Below are 20791 nucleotides of genomic sequence, written 5' to 3' on the forward strand. Positions count from 1 at the left end.
CTTGTTGCATGGTGCTCAAGTTCAGAACATCTGTCAGTCAAAACCCATACAGAGCTGTGAAGCGGAGACCCTGAGCTCTGACATCATGTATAGCATGTTACTGTACAGCTACTACGTTCCAATTTAGGAGATTATTAGTGCCCAAATCTTCCATTTTCAACCCGTATACAGGTACGAGTGTAAAGGGTTAACACATTTTTCACCTTATTCTGCATTTACTTAGATATAGAAGTCCTATGACATTCTATCCCAATTTCATCCCTTTTCTGTTCCTCAGTAGGATGCTGATAAAATAGTGGTGCATATCTTATATTATAATAGCCTACAGATAGATGGTGTCAGGGCTTAAGTCTCCGTAACCTTGTAAAGGAACTAGTCCACATTCATAGCACGTGTGTCTTTGTTCTCTAGTTATTAGCCAGCCCCTTGGTGCAGCAGCAGCCCCCCTTGTTGCAGCAGCAGCCCCCCTTGGTGCAGCAGCAGCCCCTTGGTGCAGCAGCAGCCCCCCTTGGTGCAGCAGCAGCCCCCCTTGGTGCAGCAGCAGCCCCCCTTGTTGCAGCAGCAGCCCCCCCTTGTTGCAGCAGCAGCCCCTTGGTGCAGCAGCAGCCCCCCTTGTTGCAGCAGCAGCCCCCCTTGTTGCAGCAGCAGCCCCCCTTGTTGCAGCAGCAGCCCCTTGGTGGTGCAGCCCCCCTCCTTGGTGGTGCAGCAGCAGCCCCCCTTGGTGCAGCAGCAGACCCCCTTGGTGGTGCAGCCCCCCTTGGTGGTGCAGCCCCCCTCCTTGGTGGTGCAGCAGCAGCCCCTTGGTGGTGCAGCCCCCGCCCCCCCCTCCTTGGTGGTGCAGCAGCAGTATGCTGACCATAGAATAATAGAATTACATTGCCATTCTATTTCTCTGGTGCTGTCTACACAGTTATTCCCCTCTATCCTATACCTTCTCAATGAATGGATTTTGTATTCATGGCTTATGACATTTGAAATTGTCTGCAGAAAACAAATGTGTATACATACAGTATCATTTAAGCTACACTATACTTACACTGACCGTGATTAAGTATGATGGTTGGCCAGAACGTATGGCTTACTGGCTTATGTAATATCAATTATGTATATATGATAACCTAAACACATCATCAATTCAAATGCTTTATAAATATGGATCTCTTGATTCAACAGAATGAATGAAGCAAAACCATAATTCACAAATAGCCTGGTTCTCCAACAAAATTATACAAAATAATAAGCACCAAAGGCAAATAACAACAAAAAAAGGGCCTGAATTAACAATGCGGTAAGAACCTGGGCAGTGCCATGGTGAGGTGTGCCAGTTTAGACGTACTCTCTGTTCTCATAAATGTGGCATAGCAGACATTTTCCAGTGTTGTTGAAGGTGGCGATGCCTCTCTGATACTGCTAAAGTGGTTTATTCTGGTAGTCCTCCACGAGTCGCTTCAACTCCTGCTGGTGGCTGCGCACGCGGGGCAACTTCCGTGGCTATAGCACACCAGCAAGTTCCTGCTCCCTCTGTAGTGACGTCCTATGTTGTTGTAGTTGCAAGGCGTCGAGGAACTGGCAAATTGTGGTTTGTGTCACTGTGGTATCGGGGTAAGACGCCCCACAAACGACTGACACCATCCCTTTGTGACGTTATTGGTCTTCCCCATGTCCTTCAGGACAGTATCGTAGTAGTTCCACATTTCCGTAATCAAAAGATAGAAACATGTTAGACACCCATTTGCTGTTGTCATCAACCTTGTTGCAATATTCCAGTGCTCTTCTTCGGCTTCTTTGACCCTTTCCCAACGGGTGCCCAATCCATGTGTCCTCAAAGTCGGCCACAAATGTGGACAACGCTGGGTCCTGAAAGACCAGAGTTTCCTCCATCTCCTTGAAACATCTCATCACATCAGCGGACGGGACAAATGCGAGCGTGTGGAGCATCTTTAGGGCAAAGTCGGGGTCGCTGCGGTACTTTGATGCCACCTCAGGACAGCGGGACAGTTGCCGTCTGAAGTGTGGTCCCAGATGGATGAAGCAACCCCGGTTGCGGACCTCCGGAACACCTTCTTGAAGGCCTTCACAGGAGCTGCTGGCTCGAAGTCAGTCATGACGGATTCTGGCTTCAGATCCGGGTTCAATTTCTTCAGTGCCTGGAACGCACAACTGTATGTCCACACAAAAAAAGAAAATAGTAGGCTGTTAGATTGCATTTTTTTTTTAAATGAACTTAATTTATGCTTTTGAATGCATCACTCACTAAAATGACCCATTTCCACTAGCATTGCTACATTCTCCAAAAATGCTAGCCAGATTTGTATTCTTATTCTGGACCTTCCTAAATAACTAGCTAACACAAATTGTAAAAACCGTTGGGAGGAAATATCCACAGCCCAGGGAAGTCAAAAATAAGCTAAACTTCTAAAGAACAAACTATCCCTTTAAAACAACATTAATATGCTAGTAAAATGATTATCCCTAGGCCTACCTCAGACTTGTCAGGCAGCATACAAGCTGCTACAAGCACAGCCTCCTGTCACATATCCCATGAATATGTGAGCATCCCGTGGATGGTGTACACCTGATGGAATGGAGGTAGGACCTTCTTGAATGTTCCATTGGCAAACCAGTGCTCACAGTCACACAGGAATTCCAAGTTGTCGAATCGCATCTCTGCATGTCTGGCAGACATATCAGTGTGGATGACGGATCACCACCTCAAGCTGAACCTCGGCAAGACGGAGCTGCTTTTCCTCCCGGGGAAGGACTGCCCGTTCCATGATCTCGCCATCACGGTTGACAACTCCATTGTGTCCTCCTCCCAGAGTGCTAAGAACCTTGGCGTGACCCTGGACAACACCCTGACGTTCTCCACTAACATCAAGGCGGTGACCCGATCCTGTAGGTTCATGCTCTACAACATTCGCAGAGTACGACCCTGCCTCACACAGGAAGCGGCGCAGGTCCTAATCCAGGCACTTGTCATCTCCCGTCTGGATTACTGCAACTCGCTGTTGGCTGGGCTCCCTGCCTGTGCCATTAAACCCCTACAACTCATCCAGAACGCCGCAGCCGTCTGGTGTTCAACCTTCCCAAGTTCTCTCACGTCACCCTGCTCCTCCGCTCTCTCCACTGGCTTCCAGTTGAAGCTCGCATCCGCTACAAGACCATGGTGCTTGCCTACGGAGCTGTGAAGGGAACGGCATCTCCGTACCTTCAGGCTCTGATCAGTCCCTACACCCAAACGAGGGCACTGCGCTCATCCACCTCTGGCCTGCTGGCCCCCCTACCTCTGAGGAAGCACAGTTCCCGCTCAGCCCAGTCAAAACTGTTCGCTGCTCTGGCACCCCAATGGTGGAACAAGCTCCCTCACGACGCCAGGACAGCGGAGTCAATCACCACCTTCCGGAGACACCTGAAATCCCACCTCTTTAAGGAATACCTAGGATAGGATAAAGTAATCCTTCTAACCCCCCCCCCCCCTAAAATATTTAGATGCACTATTGTAAAGTGGTTGTTCCACTGGATATCATAAGGTGAATGCACCAATTTGTAAGTCGCTCTGGATAAGAGCGTCTGCTAAATGACTTAAATGTAAATGTAATGTAAATGTCTTTGGTTGTGAAGATCCAAATCCTGTCTGGGTCTGGCCCACTGTCATGCTGAAGAAACAGCTCTCCACGATGCGTAGTATGGTAGATCTCAGGTATGACCAGGTTGGAGAGGGTTGCCGGGCCCCGTTGTGCTACTCATCTGAGGGATGACTGGATCCACTTCAGGAGTGACAGGATTGGGGAGAGTTGCAGGTCCAACCTGGTCACCACCAGCTGCCGTGCCATGGTTCCCAGGGACTGTAGCTGGAACCTGCGTCTGCTTGTCTTTGTTCTTTTGCTTGTGCCTCTGTATACTGATTGTTAAGTTATATTCCGAGGGCAAATAATGCCTGACAGCATCTGACATGGCCAAAGTAGCAGACTCTAAAATGTGCAGCGTGCTTTCCATGGTCTCCAAACTCCTCTTCGTCATGTTGTTCAGTACATGTCGGACTGCTTTCTGTCCGGGATGTGGTTGTGGTCTCCCAACAACCCCGTCAGCGAGGATGAGGCAACCTCTGCACGAATATGAATTGTAATCTGTACATTTCCAGAAAGATTTGTTAGCCATATCTCGTTCTTTTCTGTAAGCGTAGCCCCCGTGCACCAGGATTCTGTTTCCGAGCACAGAGGACAAACTTTGGTTCCAAAGTTAGGTTCCATTGTAGCTCCGTCTTGGGGACCTCCTCAGAAAGGAATGACTGCTGAGGAAAAGGGTGCTCTATTTGTACAAAATCTTGGGGTTATTAGCATTCCAGTGATTTACAGGTCTATTGTGGACTATTAAGATCCAAAACTGCACTTCCTTTCTACAATCATGTAACAATTAGCTTTTCTCCCTATCTTCTAATACAAACCACTAAATGTTTTCTTAAATTAATCAAACCATAGGATAATTAAGTCTGTAATACAAACACTAATTATTTTAAATGTAACAGGGTAGGCTATGATAATTTAACATCACATACACCAAAATGCAAACAACCTGTACCCCCGCACATTGACTCAGTACTGATACCCCCTGTATATACCCTCGTTATTGTTATTTTATTGTGTTACTTTAGTTTATTTAGTAAATATTTTCTTAACTCTATTTGTTGAACTGCATTGTTGGTTAAGGGCTTGTAAGTAAACAATTCACGGTAAGGTTGTATTCGGCAAATGTGACATAACATTTGATTTGATATATGTATTCTATCTAAAAACGTATGTGTGCCTCCATATGTAAAATCCTCTTTGTGTGTGTCAGGCTTGTTTATCCCTAGCTGTAATGAGGATGGATACTACAGGAAGCTGCAGTGTGATCAGGCCAGGGGAGAATGCTGGTGTGTCGACCAACAGGGAGGGGAACTAGCCAGCTCCAGAATCCATGGCAACCCCGACTGTGGTAAGAGACAATCAGGGTTCAATTGCTGAAACCCCCTGGGACACACTCAGTATAGAACCCAACTCACATACTTAGTAGGCTACAGACCACCACACACAATCAGTATTGATACTCATACACAGTCTGTACTCCAACGCATACATTATTTATTTTTTTACATTTGAGTAATTTAGCAGACACTCTTATCCAGAACGACTTACAGTAATTCGCAGTGTTGTGTTCGAGATCACCTAAAGCGAGACCGATTCAAGACCAAGAACGGAGCAAATCGAGTCCGAATCAAGACCAAGACTGGGAGGGGGGACAAGGGGTCCGAAACCGAATCAAGACCGAGACCAGAAAAATGCGAGTCCAATTCAAGACCATGATTGTCATTTTGTAAAATCGCCACCATAATAAGAGTTCAAAATGTCCAGTATTTCTGTGTTCATATTTCAGAACAACATATGGATTATTTAGACATTTCAGAATGGTTAAAAAATGCATGCTGAGTGCAAATAGTGCCACTCTGCAAATGATTACTAACCCAAACACAGTGGGGAACTATGAGGGCCATCTATGCCTTCAGAGAAAGCTAAGGATTTATAAAATAATAATAATAACAATGATCATTTTTATGACATTATTTTCAATGATGTTCTGATTTAATCCCTTGTTTTTGTTGGAAAGGGTTAAAACTGAAAAGAAAAAAAGATCCAATCAGGATTTTTCTTTGGTCTTCTCTGGGGAGATAAATCTAGCTAGCTAAGTCAGCCATTGGTTAGGCCATCAGATAGATAGAAGGCATCTGCCATTCAACTGTTTAAGAGCAACATTTTGGAGTGACAGTGGAATTAACCAATCACATTTAGACTTGTAATGGGTGGGACCGTTTTTACAAAAAACATATGGAAACTTCTGCCTTCTCAAAAGCCAACAGGTCGCAGTAGTTCTCCCACGGTCTATCTAGCTATCTTTTGTTGTAGGCTAGTTTACAGCGTCTGCAGCAGATGTTATTTAAGAGGATGTTAGCTTCTCCCTTTTCAAGAATAACTTACAACAAGAAGTTAACCTTTTACTGCAGTGGGTTAAATCAGGCTCACACAGTGTGGTTCTTGGTAGTCTTAACCAAATCTACTTTGAAACTAAAGTATCCACCTCACACACAGTGTGGTTCTTGGTGGTCTTAACCAAATCTACTTTGAAACTAAAGTATACACCTCACACATAGTTATGGACTTAAAACAATAAGACACCTGTACCATGTCAGATATAGAGTTCAAATGTATTCCATTTTTAGTTTGAATCCCAATATTACACTTTATATACATCACAGAAGACTGAAATATAACAAAACTGTTTGACATAGAAACACCGGATTTTCATCTGTTTAAAATATATATTTATTAATTATGAAATAACAGGCCAAAGAGGGCACTTTTGTTAATTGACTGCAGGAAAGGGTTGTTTCAAATTATCATCTGGTGAGTGGAACTGTGTTTTTTGTAATAATAATGTATACTTTTTTGTTTTTGCTCAATCTGATTGGGTGGGCCTGGAAGGGCCTGGCTCCCCGGTGGGTGGGCCTGTGTCCACCCAGGCCCACTCATCCATACGCCCCTGATGCAAACAGCTCATGATGGCTTAATTGCACATCACAAATAGCCTACTAACCAAGACTTCGGACCAAACTTTTTCAATACCTGGTTTGCATACACATTATTGCCTGAGACGTCTGAGTGGCGCAGCGGTCTACTGCATCTCAGTGCAAGAGGCGTCACTACAGTCCCTGGTTCAAATCCAGGCTGTATCAGATCTGGCCGTGATTGGGAGTCTCATAGGGCAGTGCACAATTGGCCCAGTGTCATCCGGGTTTGGCCGAGGTAGGCCGTCATTGTAAATAAGAATTTGTTCTTAACTGACTTTCCTAGTTAAATAAAGGTAAAATAAAAATTATAGTTAGCATTTACTGGTAGATATCATAAGTTGAAACGTCTTTCCCGGCTACCGATGACGTTCTTCTGTGAGCTGCTCCATGCCAAAACCAGTTGTGAGCTGCTCCATGCCAAAACCAGTTGTGAGCTGCTCCATGCCAAAACCAGTTGTGAGCTGCGCGCTCTTGCTGCCTGCAGATGATATTCCGCTACTTTGTGCATGATTTCTCTATTGTACTACATAATGGCTAATTGGGGCGGCAGGTAGCCTAGTGGTTAAGAGCGTTGGGCCAGTAGCCGAAAGGTCGCTGGTTTGAATCCCCAAGCCGACTAGCTGAAAAATTGGTAAATGTGCCCTTGAGCAAGGCACTTATCCTCAATTGCTCCTGTAAGTCGCTCTGGATAAGAGCATCTGCTAAATTATGAAAATGAATACCTCCACTACACTACTTTGATATGCATCAGTGGGGATTAAGAAGTGAGTATATGCAGTGCCACATTCAAGTCAGGGATCATTTGCATTCTAAAGAACCGCTTGTCGCTGAGAGAAGTATTTCAAGATAAAATGGTCGTCTGGCTGGACGGAACCTGCTGCTGATTAGAATGGTTCCTGCGGCAGGGTTCAGAAACAGCCATTAAAACACAGAAAGTCTAACACATGCCCTTTTAGTTCACCTCTCTCTCTCTCTTACTCTTCTCCAGATGAGGCGGTGGCATATTCAGGTGATTTTGGCAGTGGGGTCGGATGGGAGGATGAGGAAGATAAAGAAGCGGAGGAGAATGCAGAGGAGGAAGGAGAGGTGGGAGAGGCAGATGATGAAGGATATATTTGGTGAAGAAAACAATGAAGTCTAGCTAGTCCAACATTACTACCGGAGCATCTCAACTTCTCTCTCTTACACACACACACACACACACACACACACACACACACACAATGATCCTGAAAACCTGAAGAGATGGACACAATTGAAGAAACACACTCAGAACAACACTAAATCAGTCGTGACTAAGGGAGGGGACGGTGGGGGGTTGGAGAGGTAGGGGGGTGTCGGTGGGGGGTTGGAGAAGAGGGGGAGGTGGGGACAGTGGGGGTTTGGAGAAGAGGAGGTGTGGACGATGGGGCACCGAGAAGAGGAGGATGGGACAGACGGTGGGGGGTTGGAGAAGAGGTGGGGGGGTTGGAGGGGGAGGTGGGGACAGTGGGGGGGTTGGAGAAGAGGTGGGGGGGGTTGGAGGGGCGGAGAGGAGGGGGGGGGGGGCGTTGGAGGAGGAGGTGGGGACAGTGGGGGGGTTGGAGAAGAGGAGGGTGGGGACAGTGGGGGGTTGGAGAGGAGGGGGGGCGGTGGGGGGTTGGGGACGGTGGGGGGTTGGAGAGGAGGAGGTGGGGTGACAATGTGGGATATCAATAACTAGAAACTGTGGTCTGACAAGTCAGGAGATGTGTCCTAAATTCTTGTGAATATCTTTATTTTTTCTGTTGTATGTGCAAGACAACATTCTCCTGGAGAAGTTTTTAGCAGCTGAACATTTAAAGTTAAAGGCAGGAAGCAGCTGGAGGTTATGTGCTCATGTTAGGAACTGGAGATGCTTTTGGATGCTTCTCAATTAGTCAAAAGTGGCTTCCTACCCTTGGCTCCTATCCTTAATTTCCTTCTTTCTCTGCACTGATATGAAAGAACTGGACAGATAAAAGCCCATTTCCTTCAGGCTTTTGCTTACTGTTTTCACCAACCCAGTGCTTTCAAATTAGTGCCGAAGGAGAGGAGATGAGGAGAGGAATCGACTTTATACTCATTGTATTTCTATTGCATAATTGAACTATCCCCATTCCATCCCTTATGCTTCAGCTCATCTATGACAGTAGTGCTCTGTCTCATCAAGTCTAGTAAAATAAAGTTTCTCACTCTACACTCCTAAATGTGAATAAGTGTGTCTGAAGACAGATCTGCGACTATTATTATTAGTCCTGTATTGCTAATGCCTTGAGATACTGGCAGACAGTACTGCTTGATTGACAAGTGTCCGTTGTATCATCTGTGGATCAACATTGTGTTTAATAATAAAATACATTGGTTCTATATGGCCCTACCAGGCCACCATACTCCTCTGTCATACTGTCTTCTCCTTAATCTTGGTTTCCCAGAAGTAAAGTTCTTGCGAAGTTGTCACTTCCCATTCTCGCCGTTTACACGTGAATCTGTCCACGAGCGATTATCCTCTCCTTGGTCTTTTGTCCACTCTGGACTGTTGTTCTGTTGTGTCCAGCAGTTCAGTTCACTTCCATTCCTCCTAACCTTTTTCTGCTGCTTCTGAGGCTTACATCTATAGAAGGCTAGCAAACAGCCGTGGCGCTTTCTGTTGTCACAGGTTTAGTATGAGCCTTCAAAGCTTTCTAAACCCTGTTAAGCTCTACTGCCTTGCAATGTAATTTTTCAAATGGAAAAGTAATCAATCCTTTTTAATCATATTTCTGCCATGATGGAATCCGGGATATAAATTTAAAGGTCATTTCTGAGTGAGCCGAAAAATGCAGCGTTCACCGTGAATGCAGTCTATACTAACGCAGGAACATTCATTGCCTTTAAATTTCTATCATCCTGAACTTCCGCGATACGGATTTAGAGCCCTAATAAAGTGTTACCTCAAAGTGTCTACAACAGGTTCAAATACTATTTGAAATCTTTCAAAAACGTTGAACGTTTGCTCCAGCCTACCTCGCGTGCCAGATCGGCTATTCTATTGGTTCACTGCATCGGGGAAGCTCAATAAAGCCCAGCCAAAGTATTTGCAATTATTTCAAATGGTACTTGAACCCAGGTCTGACATCTATAAGCTCCTCTCTCTGAGTGCAGGGAGAGAATAACAGATGTGTGAAAAGGGGTCTTGACAGCTTTTTCCTCTGAGCTACCCAAAGGGACCAATCAGTCTGTGCAACGTCAGATAATCAGATTTCTCCTCCCATCCCGCCTGGCCGGGAGTGAGCCGTGTGTAACTTCACCAGCTGTAAGTCTGACACTTAAGGGGGTCAATGCAATGGTTTTAATTTTATGATGCTTTACTGTAATAGTAGGAATTTATCCTTGAGATGGGTACAGTATGAAAACAGAGAAGATGACATGGTGGAAAACGCTGAAGGTGTTCGGTACTAATCTGTAGAGATTGTATCTAAAGCTTTATGTGCTCTCATGCTGTGAAGACTCACTATAGCTCATTTTATAAGATAAGTACCTGTGTGTAGACATTGGGGGAAAAAAACAAGATGGGTCATTATCAATCGTATCATATAAGATCGTTATTGTCCGAGAACAATCAATATGTTACACAAGAAGACAGTGTCAGTGGCTCAGACAGTAGTATGAATGAATCCTGTATGTACTAAAATCAACCCATTTGAAATACCAGTACTTCAGAGATGGAACGTTAGTCAGCTCTGGTCCACTCTTCGTCGTGGTAATCATGTTACCATATCATGGTGGTATTGTAACATTGAGGAGAGACAAGACTAGTCTGACGCGCGACCCACGTGACTACACAGCGAGCTATGACTCACGGTCAAGGACTTAGAAAGGCTGGTGTTAGCAAGCCTAAGAAATGACGTGATGGTAGATAAACGTTCTCACATTTCAAACTGATATTTATAGCACCTTAAAACAAGGTCATAGAAAAGTGAGAAAGTTAGTCTTTGTAAGTTCTCTGTGTGTGTGTGTGTAATTAGTCACAGTTTGCTCTGAGCAGTCTGTAGCCTCCACAACCTCTTGACTCCCTCATCGGTCGTATCCAAGTCCCGGAACACACCAATGTCGCCCTTCTGGGCGTATCTCCGTAGCAACGGTTCCAAGACAGTCATTGGGACACTGAAGTTCAGGTGAGGGTAGGTCACCTTGGCAGAAAAGTCTCTGGTGTTACTGGAAACCAGACCTGGAATACAATAAGGACAAATCAGCCATGAGGTTTGGGTTAGAGAGAGAAGGGTCTGAAATGTGGCTTTAGACACAGATAGTACTGTTAATGAATGGCTGTCCTGTCATATTTTCTATGGTCAACCAGTGCCCCCCACTGTTAAAAAACAGTATCACTCTTTCAAAATCTGCAGTTGCAGGCTTCTGTTCCAGCCATAGCTGTTCATCAGGGCCTTGACCCTGAATCAGGTGTTTTAGAGCAGGGCTGGAACTAAAACCTACAAACCCAGTAGCTCTCCAAGAGTAGGGTTGGCTAACTCCATCCATGGCTCACCTAGCAGCTCTCCTGATCCTGCCCGCACCACAGCTCCTCCGCTGGCCCCTGCCTGCACTGCAGCGGTTGTCTGCAGCATGACAGCCTGGCCATGGCAGCCGATGGCCCTGGACAGGATGCCACTGGTCAGAGAGGGACCACAACGCTGGCCGAAAGCTCCATAACCCACCACCACCACGTCCTCACCTACGGACCGACACGAGGAGACATCTCAAACGACAACCTATCACCTTGGAGATCATTTCAATATCTCAATCACATTTAGTTTATAAAGCCCTTTTTACATCAAAGGTTTTTACAGTAATCCGGCTTAGTAGACCAATCAGAAGCACAATGGCAAGATGAGGTTTCCTCCTTTCAGGCAGTTTTAGAAGAACCAGACTCAGAGGAAAGGCCCATCCTCCACTGGATGTCCTCTTGTGAAGAAAGAAAGAGTACACATAGTGGAGTCAGTGTGACAGTGACATCATGCCTACCTGGTGTAAACGATGTGGCCAAGCGTGACACGACTACCTCCGGGGGAAGGTGTCTTAGCTGCACCACGGCTACATCATAGGGAGACGATGCCTTGGTGGAGTACAGGACATCACTCACCACGGCATGAAACCTATGTGGAGGAAGAAAGGAATGTAAGTGACAGAGCCTTCACTTTGATCTGTATAATGTTGTGTGGACTACTTTCATCTTCATGCTGGCATGGAATAAATTTCACTTTTTTTATGTTGGCCCTGGATTTCTCTTTTGTATACCAGCTTAAGTGAAACTTGAACCAACAACCCTGTATCTCCCATACCATGAAGGACATGACCTCTTAGCAGAGGTTGCACTACACTTGCATACATGGAGCTTCAGCATTAATGAACTTCCTATGAGATGCATACAGAACAGTAACCATTATTGGTGTTGAATCTTCAAAATCACTGAATGTTATGCGAGATGCAGATAGGTCAGGTGAGTAAAATGGCAGCATGGTCCCTGTCATTGGTGTTGAATCTTACCTGTCATTGGTGTTGAATCTCAAGGTGACAACAGGTTTTCCATTGACAACATGTCGACAGGTGACCACCAACCGAGGACTAACCAGAACCCCAGAGCCCCAGAATTGTCCAGCGTCTACTAAGGCCACTGTGGGGTACGTCTGAGTTTCAGTTTCACTCTGTAAGGCTAGAAAGAAGTCTGTGGATTCCTGTATGTGGTGGATCTCTTGGTGTGGATTGCAAATATTCACACACTGTGTGATGTTCCTCAGAATCATCTGGAGCGAGCACACAAGAGTCAGCCCAATCCACTCTCTGGCTTTCCAGCACAAGGGGGACACGATCAAACCGACGAGGAGCGTTCGGTCTCCGTGGGGCACAAAAAGCCCCCCTCCCTCTGTACCGGGCAGGCAGCGGGCATCAGTGAGAATGAGAGCGTTACCTTCCCCGGACAGGTTACTGATGATACCCTTGCTTAGTGTGCCCATGAAGAGATCAGGGTATAAGGCACCGAAGGGAGAGCCACAGGCGAGGACCGCGCATCCTTTCCGGAGAGTGGAGCTGGTCGCCCATGGTATGGTTCCAACGTTGACGTTTGACGCTTTGGCCAAGGCTGGTACCTTTGTTGTTGTTGTATGAAAATACAAAATACAGATCATTAAACTATCAGCATTAAATGGTAAGAATGAAAATACTGTACAGAAAACATGACTACAAGCGGGTTACACATTCCAACTGTGGTACCTTGAGTACAGCAAACCAGCTCAGAAACTCTGAATCCCTAACCATCTCTGCATCATCATCATCATCCTCCCCACCGTAAAAACGCCACTTATCAGACTCTTTGAAGATCTTCTCGAAAGCACTCTTGAACTCCAAACAGTTGGCGAGCATCAGCAGCTGTGCTGTCGCTTGGTGCTGATGTCGCGAGGTGCTGTTGCTCTCCGCGACGGTGCATGACTGGTATGCGCATTGGTTTGTGTCCAAATCTCGCTGTTCATGGAAGTTTAGTCTAATTTTGAGTTTTCCACTGAAACTGTCTGGTAGTAGGAACCGGTGATCTGAAGAGAAAGCGTCCTTGTCATTCATAAAGCGAGAAAAGATAAGACCATTGCATAGCACGAGACTAGTCTGTGAGTTCAGGATGACTCCACTACAGCTTACAGGTTTCTGATCAGAAAAAGACTCAGACACCGTGACCACGCAACACATTTTTTCAGTCGACTCCATTTCGTTGTCAGTAGCTGGGGTGTAAAACGAGAGTTTCTATTTGTCAAATGCAGGTAGGTCCCTCCCCGTGTCGTTCCGTTTAAAGAAACGTTTTGCAAAAGAATAGGCGTAATAAATACACCCCCTGGAAAACTAGCTAACATGAACTTTGTGCCAATGAACCGAATCGACTTCCACCTACCAGGCAAAAAAAGTGAGTTTAAAACTACGACGACGACAACATATTAAAAAACCTTATGATACTGATGGCGTTGTAGAATGACATCCAGAAATATCGATTATATCCTATCATCCAACAGGCAAAATATATATGATTACTAATTTAACACAAACAATATTATTACAATCTCGAACTTGTTGATGCTGCACGCTACTTCCGAATCTCCTCTCATTGGACCAGAAGGAAAAGGGGGTGTAATGATAGCTTGAATCGTTACGTGATTGGCTTTCGCTTCTCCAGCGGTTTCCCGTTTCATTGGATAGTGCTTGGTGGTCTGTCACGAGCGTCAACTCAGAATAATGCTGCGTGTAACAGATGAATAGCTACGGAAACAACCAATGTCGCCAAATTAATTGCTTTACTGTTTGCCAAATCTACATGACAAAGATGTGTAGTTTTGCGCCGTCATTGTAAATATGAATTTGTTCTTAACTGACTTGCCTAGTAAAATAAAAATAGTATAGTGTGCACCTGTTATGAAACAGTATCGGTCCTGTCCCTGACTGTATGATACATTTCAAAGTATGTCCAGTAACATTCCATACTATAGGAAAGGAATAACTTAGTGGGCAGTATTAGACCATCATTGAGGCAATTCCAATATCATAAATTGTAGTCTCATCCATTGTAGTCCAAGGAGAACCAACAGTAAATGTGTCATAGATCATGGATTGTAGAACATAAAATGCTAAAAAAAAAAAGAAAGTAAAATCACTGTGTAATGGATTGTCCAAAATATTTATTTTGATAAGAGGGCATGCAGAATAATTTCACATTATTTACAAAAAGGATAAAAAGTACCCTTTATCTATTGCACTCACATATAGTGTCTTTCCTACAAAGCCTATATTCTTCAGTACCACACAAGCACCACACAAGTACCCTCATATTATAGCTATGAGCAGCCAATAGTCACCAAGTACTTATTTTACAGTAACAAAAACCATCGACACAGTAGGTAGGTACTGGTAGTTGAAATGACATACATCATTTGTGACTGACAACGTGGTTGTAATAAAACCCTGGTATTACAAAATACTGCACCTTTGTATTACAAACAAGCATTAATAAATAAAAAGTGATAATGCACTTGTAGTCACATTCATGGCATCAGTTGGTAGTGATTCAACTTGAATTGATCGATCAAAAACATTCATTTGACAACTTTGTCCTCATTGGTAAAATACTCCAGCTGTGCTTGATTGAGCTTGCCTGTTGCAATGGAACCAACAGAAAAGTCTCAGAAGTACAAAGTGTTTGAAATATTTCGAATAGTATTTCAACCCAGGCCTATATTACGTGGAAGGCAACATCAGCAATGGCGAAAAGACAACGTGGAACTGTTACACCAATAAGCACTCCTCTGTAATCAAATGCCACCGATTTAAAAATAAACCAGGGTTACGAACTGGTTCAAAGCGATGGCATGTCCTACCCTATAAGTGTAGAGGTAACGTTGCTGAACATAGAGGGGATTCCCTAACTAACTTAATCATATTAATAAGAATAATATGGTTTGACAGACTTGAGGTATCCTTCAAAATGTTCACCACCAGTAAGTAACCGATAATATATAATTGAAAACTACGAAATGTGTAATCTATGAAATGTGTAAACTATGAAATGTGTAATCTATGAAATGTGTAATCTATGAAATGTGTAAACTATGAAATGTGTAAACTATGAAATGTGTAAACTACGAAATCTTGGGTTTGCAGGTTGATACTTGACTTAGACAAGGACGTTTGAATTCACTACATAGGGCTCAGACTACCAATTACCAATGGGTTCAACTGTTAGAGGGTTATCAAACAATCACTAGGCCTGCATATTTCAATAGCGCAGTGTTTCCCCAACAGCACATCTTTTTTTATTGTAGCCCCAAAACAAACAAACAAGAATTGATTCAACTTGTCAGTTTATCATCAAGCCCTCCATGAGTTGAATGAGGTGTGCTTATCCGGGGCTACAACAAAAAAATACTGAAAGTTTCTCAATAAAAGTAAATTTTCCTTAGAAATATTTACTTACTGAGGGCACACTCAAATGCAAAAATTACAATAAATATAGAATGCTAGCAGTTGATAGCTTTTCCAGCAGGTAGATGTGTGAGGCCTGTACTCTTGTGCATACAAAACAGTTGATAAACAAATACTCTTCCTTTTCACACTACTGAGCCTTGCTGGCCTGCATTACACATCAATCATAGTTACTGGAACCATGCTGGAAAGGACAATTAGAACAGAAATGATGTAGCCCACCCAGTAAGGTTCAGGTTAGCTCTATCGTGTGAATCAGGCAAAAGAGAAATAAGATGGGAGTGATATATAGATCAGTCAATGTACTGTGAGAGCCAGCGGAAACCATCTCCATATCCCTGTCTCTTCAGAACACTGCACATGAAGATCTCCATGGGCCTCAGGTTCAGCTCCTTCAGTGACACATTACCCTGAACAGAGAAACACACGCAGACAGAAGAGACAAGTCAAGATGAACTTCCATTCCAACCTTTTCCTTTGCGTTGCAGTGAATGCGAGACTACAGAGTTAGCATAATAAACTACCATAATTAAGTGGATGCTAACTCTACTTTAAATATAAATTTGTCATCCCAATCTAGTCAGTCAAGACTAGACCCCTCTGCCTATCTCTGCAGGCCACCACCTTGAATTGGTTTCATCAGATGTCAGTTTCTCTGGAGGCTGCTGCTTTAGAGGGTTGGCATCACTAGTTATCACTAGTTATCACAGCCACAAAGTTATTAAACCTAATCCTAACCTTAAATTAAGACCAGAAAGCACATTTTTGTTTTCATGAATTTTTACTATATTGCCAATTTTGACTTTGCAGCTGGGCCATCTAGCGGAAATCTCTCAGTTCTGCCTCCAGGGCAAGAATCGTGACAAACATCGACCTGCTCTCCTCCCTACCTTTCCAGTAGTGTGTCCAATGAGCCCGAACATCCCTCTGAGTGCGTCTTCACTGATGGCCTCTGGACGGTCGATCTTATTCCCCAGGATAAGTACAGGCACGTTGGAGATGGTGTCGTCTGTTAACAGCGCCTGGAAAGAGAATGTAGAGTGCCAGTTTAATTCCCCGCTCATCAGTGAAAAGCAAAGGTGTATTGGTTAGCATTTAGCCATACAATATCTACTGGGTCTAGGATAGGCTGCTTATTTACAGTTTTTCCCAATGGTTAACACACGTTTGCTGAAACTAAATCTCAGGTACACAAAACTCTAACCACAAAACAGTTAACCATCTTCTCCAAACCCCACAGACATCTTGCAAAATGAAACACAGCAATCAAAATCATGTAATCCCTGCTCAAAATGAAACTCTGCTTACTAATGAGACACACACATCAAATTAATCTAATTTAGTGACAACCAAGATCACACCAATGTGACATATTCAAAACAATACTATCAGAACCTATTTCAGTGTAAAGACATACGTTTTTGTAGTTATACTGTTATATTGTTTGTGTTTACTCAAACAAAGGAACACAAATGCAGGATGCGGGCTATGGTTGATAAGCTCACTCTGATGTTATGAAAGATGGCAGGGTTTTCAATAATCTGTTGTTGGATTTCCCACAGTTTTATGGCATTATTTTCAACTACTGTTTGCACAATGGCAGCCTCCTTTTAGTCTGTAAATAGACGCGTTCTACCAACGTGGTGGTCGTCTTTCAGGTCTACAAAAACAAAATAGCATCCAGTACAGTAAACACTACAGTAATACAGTATACAAGATAAACATGTTACAAAGTAGTATTGCTCCCAATTTCATACATACAGTAATACATGAAACATTTGCTTTGTTTCCCCTTACAGTATGTATTGGAATCTACAGTCTTCACTGTGCTTTATGATGTACTACTGTCAAGCAGTAAAAGTAGTAGGTCCAATGTCTGCAGTACATACTGTACCTATTGTCATTTTGGAACGATCCAGATGATGGATGCTACGGTGAAGCAGCTCAGATTGGGCTCCACTCTCTGCCCAGCCTCTCTCAAGGTCAAAGCATGGTGGACCACATGGTCCACCACAGTCACCAGAATTTCATCAGATATTACTCTCCTTGTTCTTAGTCTTCCTCCACCTCTACCTCTCTCTGCCAAGTTTGCATCCATTATTCTCCAAACACAGGAGTACTCACCTGTGGCCTTTTTATCCATACCAAAGATCTGATTGCAAAGTGAACATTTAGTGTTCGCACATGTGAAGAGTGAACGTGATCAGTTGGTAATTTACCTTAGCTTGTTGAACAGTGTTGCTTTTCATTTGCACACAAGAGATTTTATTTGTGAAGGTTGTGCCAAAGGTAGAGAATTGTGTGTTGTGTTTGGCCAAATGTTTGTTATAGAATTGCAATCTGAGTGTAAAGCAAAACATGCCAGTAGTATTGCAGATTTGGTGTATAGTTCTGCTAAATGAGTTACAGGTTTGATTCATTGTGCCTCATGGGCCAGTTTTAGTGTTTAAACAATTGGGAAAAACTGTAATACTACTATTTGTATTCTTTGTGGAATTGTTTTTTTTGGGGGGGGGGGGGCGATGACTTACGTACATCCAGTTCAATTTTGGCTTCTTGTAGTCTCTCATGGTCTGCCGAATCCACCATGTAGACTATACCATTTATAGCTGGGAGGTAGTTCTTCCAGATTCTCCTGGCTGTGAGTGAAAATCAAAGCCGTTTCATTGTTCACAAGTGACCCGTCACTGCCACTTAAGCCTCAGTATCACCATTAGAGAAAGCACAGTGTGCATACAGTTTGAGTTCTAATGTCTACCTTGTGTGTGACCACCAAGATCAAATGTTGTGAATGTCATCCCAGCAATGGTCAGCTCTTCTGATGCTGTGGGACAGAGGCAGACAAATAGACTAGTTGAGGAAGGGTCATTCGATGAGCGCACTTAAGACAACAACAGACAGCCATAAGTAAGTAAGCAAGGTGTCTGAACATCCTCCATGTCTTACTGGGGTGTAGTGTTGGCACATGCTGTCCCAGTCGGTCATCTCTGAGCATGTGCAGTAGCGTTGTTTTCCCAGCATTGTCCAAACCAAGGAACACCAGCTTCCCAGACTTCTTATATAAACCTAGAGGGAGCGACAAGAATAGAGACAGTTTATTTACCACCACATGTAATGTAGTAAAATATTCAGATGAAAATATGACATGTGATTGAATACCTGATCTGATCATATTATGAAACAACGCAGTTATTGGTAGAGCATGAGTGTCAAAATACAGGTACACTCAGAAATAAAGTCTCACTCTTCAGTAAGTAATTCATTTTTCTCCAGTAGTTAGTTTGAATGATTTACATTTTAACTGTACCTAGTAACTGCAGCACACCACTGAGGCCTCTGTAGATCCAGTTAAATATAAAGGACATGTCTGTTGTCTTCACCTGAAACAGAATGGTTAGAGGTTTTAAACACCTGAAACAGCTTTTTTTCCTGCAATCTAGAGCCATGATCATTATGTGTAATTCTATGCAGAAAAAATATGCATATTTTTTTACATATCTCAGCACGTCTTGAGCTGTCTGGTGGTTCATTTTTTTTTAGGAAACTAAATATGCATCTCTGCTAAAATCTGGGTAACAGGTTGAAAGGAATGAGTATGAAATAAGTGTAACAGAGAATACCCTCCACACACATGATAAAATACAATTTTGTAGTGAAAATCACAAATCACACAGCGCAATAGACCTAGTCATGGCTATTTAACCTCCAATACTGAAGCTCAATTGTTCAAACTTTTTCCCCAACCCAGGATTACCTCTTTGGTATGTGTAAACTGCTCCGAGTTGTTGTGCCAAGGCGAGAAAAGTGAAGGAAAATAATAAATCCACCAAACTGTAGCCCGTTCACACTAACAGGGAGCTGGCTAACTGATCGAGAGGTATTCATGTCTCCTGAGACCCGACCTGGGAACCCCAGGGTCCAAAATTCCAACTTTTCCCTCTGGTCTGGGTCGGGTCTCAAGTCGATATAATGACAGCTGATAGACCTGAGTGGACCCGACCACGGCTCTGCATAGCTTATAGCATATTTATTTTACGCTAATAAAAGGTTAATTTATTGACTTATAGAAGGCTTAGCCAACATATAAATATCTATTTGTTAACCAGAAGAGTAACTTGGCTGATAAACGTGATTTGTTTTGTCACTCGGGTCGGGTCTAGGTCTGGTTGTCGTCAGGTCCGAGGCTGATTGTCCTCGGTCATTTCAGGTCCAACTTTTTGGACCCGAGAAGACCTCTAAACTGATCATAGTACTCAGACTATTTTTATGAACAAGTTGTGGCTACAGATGACATTTGATACGTCCGGGGCTTTCATGGCGCACCTGTCACTTTCTTGACAGTGTCTACTAACTTGCTGTGTGAATATTATAAAAGTGACCTTACAGGAATGCAAAAACGAATTCAAGAGTTAACCTATAGCTGCCCAGCTATGATAAAATACACGGTTATCGAGTAAGATTGGTAATTGTATTGACTAAAGACGTGCTATACATTATACCTGAAATTGTTCCAATGGAACTGGCTAATTACACAGTAGCCTAGCTATACTGTTGTTGACAACATATTGCAATTCGGTCTGGCAGGTGACTGAAAAGTTGCAACATCAGAGTTGCTGAATTAAACATCAATATGAAGTTAAACAAAAAAACCGAGTAGGCTAGGCTGAATAGTTCACAATTAAAACAGCCCACTCCCAAATGATCAAACTCAAAACATGCTAGCCTGATTTTATGATAAACAGATATCTACTAGATATTGATTTTCATGTAATTACTGAAGGTAAACATTTCAACCATTTACCTTGTCAGTGGTTCTAACACTCCGTACTGTTACTTTTGGTCCAGGCTTTCTCCGTGGATGACAGGTCGAAATTTGACAGTTCACCGGAAATGCGTAAGAACTGGGAGGGGGTGTCACGTGTCAAAATACGATCCCATACATTTCTGTAATTAGATTCTGAGACAAAGAACTCAATCTCAAATCAAAACACAGTTGATATTTTTCAAATAGAAAAATACACATGCCATCTCGAATGAGAATTTATAGTCGCACGCACAACCATGCAGGGAATTACATAATTCGGAAGCCCGCTGTGGGATAGAAAATTGCCGCTAGATGGCAGTATTGTGTTTTTCAATATCAGTACAGTATGCGACTGTTCTAGCAAAGTGTAACCAAATCAACCCTCATCTACATACTAT

General features: G+C 43.4%; 3 protein-coding genes across 4 annotated transcripts in view; 1 reads left to right on the forward strand and 2 right to left on the reverse strand.

Moving 5' to 3' along the window:
• LOC115193607 (testican-2) overlaps window positions 1-7837 on the forward strand; it is a 104204-nt gene extending 96367 nt beyond the window's left edge. For both annotated transcript variants that reach the window (XM_029752422.1, XM_029752423.1), the window contains 2 exons: window positions 4837-4974; window positions 7590-7837. In XM_029752422.1, coding sequence (XP_029608282.1) covers window positions 4837-4974; window positions 7590-7723 — 272 coding nt within the window. In that variant the 3' untranslated portion in view covers window positions 7724-7837. The remainder of the gene's footprint in view (window positions 1-4836; window positions 4975-7589) is intronic.
• A 499-nt stretch (window positions 7838-8336) lies between these two features.
• Window positions 8337-13726, reverse strand: tysnd1 (trypsin like peroxisomal matrix peptidase 1). Its single transcript, XM_029752421.1, has 5 exons — window positions 12845-13726; window positions 12122-12720; window positions 11600-11730; window positions 11124-11309; window positions 8337-10808 (listed from the first exon to the last, which is right to left on the reverse strand). Exons 1-5 carry the CDS (start codon window positions 13328-13330, stop codon window positions 10606-10608), a joined length of 1605 nt encoding a protein of 534 aa, XP_029608281.1. The 5' UTR covers window positions 13331-13726; the 3' UTR covers window positions 8337-10605.
• A 543-nt stretch (window positions 13727-14269) lies between these two features.
• On the reverse strand, window positions 14270-20780 carry LOC115193611 (GTP-binding protein SAR1b). Its single transcript, XM_029752428.1, has 7 exons — window positions 20391-20780; window positions 18897-18969; window positions 18536-18655; window positions 18348-18413; window positions 18125-18228; window positions 16480-16611; window positions 14270-15999 (listed from the first exon to the last, which is right to left on the reverse strand). The coding sequence occupies exons 2-7, from the start codon at window positions 18952-18954 to the stop codon at window positions 15883-15885; spliced, it is 597 nt and encodes a 198-aa protein (XP_029608288.1). The 5' UTR covers window positions 18955-18969; window positions 20391-20780; the 3' UTR covers window positions 14270-15882.
• Between the last annotated feature and the right edge of the window lie 11 nt (window positions 20781-20791).

This window comes from Salmo trutta, chromosome 5 (assembly GCF_901001165.1).
Source record: "Salmo trutta chromosome 5, fSalTru1.1, whole genome shotgun sequence".
Taxonomy (NCBI): Eukaryota; Metazoa; Chordata; class Actinopteri; order Salmoniformes; family Salmonidae; genus Salmo; species Salmo trutta.